Below are 7,416 nucleotides of genomic sequence, written 5' to 3' on the forward strand. Positions count from 1 at the left end.
CTGCCTGTTAGTCTATGCTGCTGTGGCCACTTTGGGTAATATTTGCCTAGTCAGACTTCTTTGCCCCCAATTGCCCTTGTCACTTCGCATGTTCAAATTCAAGGGCCCCACAGCCCCCAAATTTAAAATGAGAGGAGGATGTAAGACCCACCTGCAGCCTGGTTTTTTGGCTTTGTTTGTTTGTTTGTTTGTTTTTATTAATTGCAAAGCCTATCAAAGGATGGGAAAGCCCAGCCCCCCTTCCTCCATGACTCAGGAAGAAATAAGATACACCTTCCCTCGAGTGTGACCCAGAAGATGACCCAAATCCAGAGACAGCTTGGGAAATGTCTGGGATGTCCTGGAAACTAGGAATCCTACCACAGAATCAAAGAGAGAGCTCGTAACTTCTTCAGGAAAATGTGTTTGTTTATTTAAATTAAAAAATGGTGTGAAAATTACAAACTGTTAAATACAGAAGACAATTTTATACAACTTAATAAGAATAAGAAGGAAGTATATACACCACTTTTTTAACAGGCGCAGATAGAATTGCACCAAACTTCAGGATTAAGCAATGGAAAATGTGACAACGCACATGTCCCTCGCAGTAAAGCTTCAGAATTCAAGTGATTCCAGGCAAGGGGCCAAACTGAACTTGGCTTCTTTCACCTCAAACAGCCCCCTTTGGAGTAAATCCACACTCTGAACTTTTAAAGTGAACGGAGGGCCCTTTTCCCCCAAACATAAATGTCCTCTAGCACTGCGGGAGAGCACTGATAAACCAGTTCCTCTACTGTTAACCCTTATGGGAACAGTAGCAACTGCTATCTTCAATCGAGCAACATCACGTTTAAAAAAAAAAAAAAAATTGTTGTTTTGTTTTGTTTTTACTAGAATTAAACATGACCTTTCGATGTGCTTCTCTTCCTGCTTGCCTTTAAGGGCCTAACGGGTTTGCTGCAAAGCTACCGAGGGCAGGAATACACAGAGACGTTAGCCAGCATTCCTGAACATTTGCTTTTAGACTTCTGGTTTCTCAGCTGAAGTATTAACATTCTGCTACCCAGGGAACTTTGCAGAGTAAAATGTGGTGTCAGTCTCCCGAGTTCACTGCTGGGAAAATGACGGCATGAACCGGGTAGCGATTCACCCTGAATCTCCCAGTTACCCAGTTACATGTGTTCTGAGTTTCCAACTGCTCCTTTAAATAAGCAGATCCGTTCTCAGACTAACTGGCCAAGTGGGAAATATTTTGTCCAAGCTTCCTCACACCAGGCCATACAGGATTTATCACAGAGTCTTAAAATCCAAAGACATCCTCCCAGCCCCCTGGGGATCTAGATTCAGGAGTCTCCTGAAGGCAGTAAGCCTCTTGACGACATGCCCAGGACCACACAGCAAATCAGTGTCAGGGCTCGGGATCAGAAAACAGAACCTGTACCCCTGCTTTGTACAACCTCCATCTGAGTATGCCCTTCAAGGTCTCGGCTACATGACAAAATGCCATATCACGGAGGCCCACTGTATGTCAGCTCCCAGCTCAGAAAACTAGGCTGGGAAAAAAGTAGCAGCAGAGCTAAAGACTTGGCCTTATTCAACCCCACACCATCCCTTCTAGAAAAATCAGGAAGAGTCCCCTGCACAGCTCTTCAGAGTGCAGGTTCGATTTGGGGGAAGCCCTTCCAACCAAGAAAACATCATGCCCATGTGCGATGCTGGATGGTCTGAGGTCAGAGTCCAAGGTCATAGGTTAGACAAAGGGTCAAGACAGCAGATTCTGTTTTCTAATCCCAGCCAATATTAACAGGTTTAAAGTTGCTTTTTTTTTTCTTACAGTATGCAAAAGAACCAGGTTTGAATCTTTTTCTGCCATCAAAAGCCCTCCATCAGACATCCCCCTGTAACCCAAAAGACCTGCAAAGGAAGCTCCGCAACCTGATGTGAGGTAAGGCCACAGGTACACTGTAGAGGTACTTACAGTCCGGATCTAGAACAAAGCTCTAGGCAAATTAGCAAATCAAAACCAATCCCTCCACATGTCCTAGGCATTGGGCAGCTGGCAGCCCTGGGAGTGGGCAGATGCCCTGGGGGTTACCCAGGACTTTCCGCGAGAAAACAACAGCAAGCACAGAGACCTGCCAAATTCGGAACTGCAACCCCAAGCCCCAGACCCCAAAGTCAAGGTGCACGCTGCCCATCCTTGGGGCTTTCCAGGGCCAGGTCTACACCGCAGGCCCGGCGTGGATTCCTGGCTGCTGACTCCCACGGAGTCTTGTCCCCCACTGCCCCCATGCAGGGGCTCGCCAATGGTCTCTTTAAAGTGGCAGCTGCCCTGCCAAAGTGAAACCAGACACGGAAAGTGTCCTTCCCCTCTCTAAAGGTGCTGACTGACGGGGCCGCTTCCCGGGGCCCTGGGGGTGCTAGGAATTCTGATGAATGTTCTCGGAGGACCCTTCACTGCTTTCGTTGAGGAGCGTCTCTGAAGTCTCCCCCAGCTCATCATCCGCCCCCTCCTCCTGGATGGTGAGGTGCACGTCTGGGGAGGAGGACTCAGAGCTCACGCTGTCTCCTTCCATGGAGCAGAGGGTGCAGGACAGGGCGGGCGCCACGCTCTCCTGCAGCATGTTCAGCATCATGGGCACCTGCACCGACCTCAGGCCCGACACCACAGGCAGCGGCTTCATGGCTTCCCCCCAGAGCCTCTCCTCATCTTTGTACAGCAGCAGGAGGCTGGACTTCTTCTCCCGCCTCTTAGATTTCATATAGCCCAGCATGATTCCGATCAAGAAAATGCCGTAGAAGGACATGACAACCAGAACGTAGAAGTATTCGTTGCCGTTGCCGCTCTCACTGCCGGACACGTGGGACACCAGGTGGCTGCTGGGGGCTTCGGTGCTGGGGTGCGTGCTGTTCAGAGGCTCCATCTTCAGCATTGAGGCGCCACACACACGGCCAGGGTCTGCAGAGAAACCTGCAGGTTAGAACTGGCCCACGGGCCCGCAGTATAGGGAGGAGGCTGAGCACGAGTTTGTGGGATTGCCGCATCAAAAAACCTGACAAGTGCATGGAGAAATCCTGGTAGGAAGGCGCACAGAATAGCTAACGGGGGTTAGTCGTGAGAGGCCGGAGTGGATGGAGGGCAGGGAGGGAGGCGTAGGGAGAAAAGCAACAAGGACTTTCCTTTTTTAGGATATACACATCCTCATATCTGCATTTCATAAAGTGAGTGTGAAGAAAGCATTGCTTTTGTCGTTTTAAAAGCCAAAGGGAAAAATCAGCCTAAGATAAGGGAGTTTAGAGAAAATAAATCACGTTTTAGTCACTGGGAAACTTTTTCTAACAGAGCAGAGAAAAAAAAAAAAAAAAAAAAGCTTCTCCAACATAAACCTATTTTTAATTCAAAACTGGGTTTCCTGAGAACAGAGAAAGGGAAGGAAAACCTCATCTACTCACTGCACAGAATAGCCCTCTCTCAAATGTTTCTGAAGCCAAGTTGCATTGCTAACTTACCCAAGGCTGGCAAGTTCTTCTGAAGTCCCGAGTTGTTAAGTGGCCAAGTCCAAGAGCGTCCTTCCTCTCTGCGGGGCTCCGTGCTCTGACAACTCTGCTGCTGTCCTTGGGATATATAGTCAAGAAATGCATCGTCACGTGTTCTGGGAGGAAGATTTACAACAGAGGTTGTTCGTGGCAGAGTGAACAGCACTGCGGTTCAATTCACTGAACTCCGCAGCTGTGCACAGAAAGAGACTGGGAATCGGAGACCGCTCCTCACCGCCCCCCTAGCCCCGAGCCAAAGTTTCCAGGTGGCCCTGAAAACGAGTGGAAAGAGGAGAAAAGAATGTGCCCTGTTGGAACTGTTATCCCAAAGTGCGTTCTCATTCAAAATGAGTTCATGCGGCATCTCCCTCTCGGGGAATAACCATGATGCCTCCGCAGATTTTCAAAGACAATCAAATACCATCATTGGGATAAAGACAGTTGGAAGCAAGTGCGGGATTTACTGTCAAGACACTCGCGCTTATGTTTCAGTTCTTCCACGAACCATGCAAATGTCATAAATCCTTACTGAACCTTTCTGCACCTCAGATGTCTGATCTGCAAACTTGCTGGGTGTGGGAGCTTTGACATGGGGAATCAGATGAGCTGTTGGAAACTTCTGAATCCCTGTTGGCTTCATCATTCTAAGATTTAAGGCTGCCTGGTACAGGGGAGCCTTTTTAATACCCGTCTTCTGCATCAAGCTCATACATTGATTTTTTATAATTAAAATATATCTTCCAGATTCTTTTCAGTCACCTGCATGAAGTGAAAATGGGTTACGATGCAAGACACGGTGAACAGGTTTTCTCCTGTTCGATGGCACAGTGCTTCTCCTTTGTAGTGTCCCACAGAGACCATCCACACATCCCTTTGCTGTCTCTGGCGGGTCAGGGGAGGAGGAGAAATTCTTCTGGTGACCTGCTGAGCACAGTTCAAGCTTTTAAAACCTATGCAGACCCTGTGTTAAAATGGTCGCTGTGATCAAAATTGGAAAAAGGAATTGAGGACTTTGATGTCAGTCCATCCGCTCCCCGGGATGCTTATTCTGAGAGGCTATTATTCTAAGTTAAAGTAAACTGGGAGGGAGGCTCTGTTCCCAGTGGTCTGGTGGCCTATGAATTGCAGCCAGACTGTCTTGGGGAATCGACTCTAGAGAAAACATTTCTTGTGGTTCTGGCGTCGTTCAGCTGAAGCGGGCGGAGAGCATGGCAACATCCCTCGTTCCTATCTGGAATGTATAGAGCCCACGCACTGGGACCTTCATGGCGGCTACATGAACCCACCCAGGTTAGTGCCTGGTCCTAAGTCTGTCGGGATACCTGTGGAAGAAGCAGGCTAATGAGTATGGAATGCTCTTTCCCCCACTGTTCTCCTCACCTGACGGCTGAGGCTGTGTTCACCCATAAGGACCCAATTGCCTTCAAGGTATAACTGTTGATCGCCCCAAGGCCAAGTTCATCTGTACACTGGACCTTTGCTCACACCAATCAAGACATCCTCACAGTGCATCAATACTTGAAAAGCTCCACAGCTACCTTGACCAAAGTAGACTTGGCCTTATCAACTTGTATTTCTCTTGAGTACCGGAAAACTTCCATCTTCCGCTATGCCTACTGTGGTTTGTCAGGGTCATCAGAACAAGAGAGACCTGGGAGAGACAGGGAGGGACGTGTCTGTTGATGGTGAACCCCATATTATAGATTATGTACTTTGGGACGTATGAGTTTAGTAATCACCCATCAACAGCCAAACACGGCAGACTGGAAATTTTGAGGAGGCAGACGGGAGATGGAAAAAAGGGAGAGCAGATTTAAGGAGCAAGGAAGCATGGAACCTGGTGCCAGGAAGACAAACCAAAGCCAAAGTTTCAAATAAGAGAAATCCCCAGAATCAAACCAACAGTCCCAAGACAGTAAAACCAATAAAAGAACGCCGTCCAAAAGACAAAGCAATTCCGCGACATAGGAAGAGCAAAATCTTTCACGGGCATAAGGGAGGGAACAGTCCAGATGAAACTCTGCTGGATGCCTGCTTGGTGTCTCTGCTTCTTCAAGGACTCCATGCTGACTCGATGTATAGATGTTTCTCCTGCACATCAGTGAAATGATGCAAGGCACTTAGCGCCCTATCTGCCAGATGGATGTGCTTCATGGGTGCTTTTTGGTGTCATCTTTGAGAGTGCTTTGTTGCTAATAAGAACTTCAGGTTGCTTGATGCGCGTGTGCCTGACTCCAGATTTTTTATCGTTGCTCTTTCCTCTCCCACCAAGAATACAATTTAAGTTGTGGGGCTTGCAACCTCATTGCACACAGCTCCAAGTTCTCTCCAGCTCTCACTCTTAACACTATTTTGAGAATTATGGCAGTAAATAATGGCATTAATAGTGAAGGAGGAAGGAAGAGCCTCTACAAAGTGCACTTTATCAGGGAGAGGATGGCGACACACGAGAATTATTAATTAGATCTACTCTATGCCACAATGTTAAGAGACAGCAGTGTTAAAGAAGTAAATCCATCTTCCCCATATTTTCTCCTACTCTATGACTCGCATTTCCATGTTCTTAACAGTGTCTTTTGGAGAGCAAAACTTTCTTCTTATTGATGGAGATCAGTGAATCAAAATGTTTTATGGTTTGTGTTTTTTGTATCTTAAGAAATTTTTGTCTAACCCAAGATCACAGAAATTTTCTCCTATGAATTTTATAGCTTTAGCTCTTACACTTAGATCTATGATTCATGTCAAGTTAATTTTTGTGTGTAATGCGAGACTTATTTTCTTGTTGCGTCGTCCGACCGCTCCAACATTACGTATTAAAAAGACGATCCTTTGCCCATCGAGCTGTCTTGAAACCTTGATCAAAAATCAATTAATTATATGTGTAAGTCTATTTCTGAGCTCTTTATTCTGTTTTTTTGATCTATCAATCTTTGTATCAGTGCCAGGCTGTTTTGATAAATCCATTCTAAGCTGGCATTTTAAATGAGTCTAAGATTTCTGCAGCCCGTACTTAGCTGAGTGTCTCTAGTCAACTGAACATTTGGTGAAGGCTTTGCTTACCTCAACCCTGTGAGGTAAAAATTACCATAACCATTCCATAGATAAGGAAACAGAAGGTCAGAGAGGCTAAGCGAATTGCCCAAGCCAGACCAAGAGTAGTAGGCTAAGGATTCAAACACAGGTCCGAACAATGCCCAAGTCCATTCTCTTTTTCCCTGGCCTTTGCCTCACTCATTGAGAATCAGGCAAGAGACTGAGTGAAAGTAGAAAAGAAAAGATGGGTTTTTTCCATCTTTCTTTAATTTAAAAAGTGAATTCCCGGGGCACGTGGTATCTCAGTCGATGTAGTGTCTGTGTTCAGCTCAGCTCTTGATCTCAGGGTCCTGGGAACCCGTGCTCAGCGGGGAGTCTGCTTCTCCCTCTGCACCTCCCCCTGCTCCGGCTCCCTCTCTCTCTCAAATAAATAAAAACTGTAAAATAAAGAAATAAATAAAAAGTTAATTCCTACGTGGCCAGACGTAAATACAAGTGTGTATTTACAAACTGACTCAAGCATAAATGCTATCATGCAATTGCAAACTGTTTATTCTGAACTCATGCTATCAGAAACTTTGGGGGCTACACCAACCTTACTTAGTATGTTCCAGAAGCTATCAGTGAAATAGTCATATTTTTATCCTATCTCCATATTGTCCTAGTAAAACAGTTTCCCTTGTGCTTATATTTACAGCTGATTTCTGATCTTGTTTTGATTTTTTTTTTCCCCTACCCAATCCCGACCCAAAACTTTCTCCAGAGCTTTGAGTATTTTAACTTCCTGGTAACGTCATTTTCACCAAATGACCCTGGCCACACATCTCTGAAATTATGTTAGCAGCTTCTGTGACTAAACAAACT

At 46.1% G+C, this 7,416-nt stretch overlaps 1 protein-coding gene across 1 annotated transcript; it reads right to left on the reverse strand.

Moving 5' to 3' along the window:
* Positions 1–393: 393 nt before the first annotated feature.
* On the reverse strand, positions 394–3,630 carry KCNE4 (potassium voltage-gated channel subfamily E regulatory subunit 4). Its single transcript, XM_059167903.1, has 2 exons — positions 3,493–3,630; positions 394–2,941 (listed from the first exon to the last, which is right to left on the reverse strand). Exon 2 carries the CDS (start codon positions 2,913–2,915, stop codon positions 2,403–2,405), a length of 513 nt encoding a protein of 170 aa, XP_059023886.1. The 5' UTR covers positions 2,916–2,941; positions 3,493–3,630; the 3' UTR covers positions 394–2,402.
* Between the last annotated feature and the right edge of the window lie 3,786 nt (positions 3,631–7,416).

Source organism: Mustela lutreola, chromosome 3, assembly GCF_030435805.1.
Source record: "Mustela lutreola isolate mMusLut2 chromosome 3, mMusLut2.pri, whole genome shotgun sequence".
Taxonomy (NCBI): Eukaryota; Metazoa; Chordata; class Mammalia; order Carnivora; family Mustelidae; genus Mustela; species Mustela lutreola.

Excerpts from the sequence above, each read along its gene's own strand:
- KCNE4 (XM_059167903.1), bottom strand. The coding sequence starts at position 2,915 with ATGCTGAAGATGGAGCCTCTGAACAGCACGCACCCCAGCACCGAAGCC.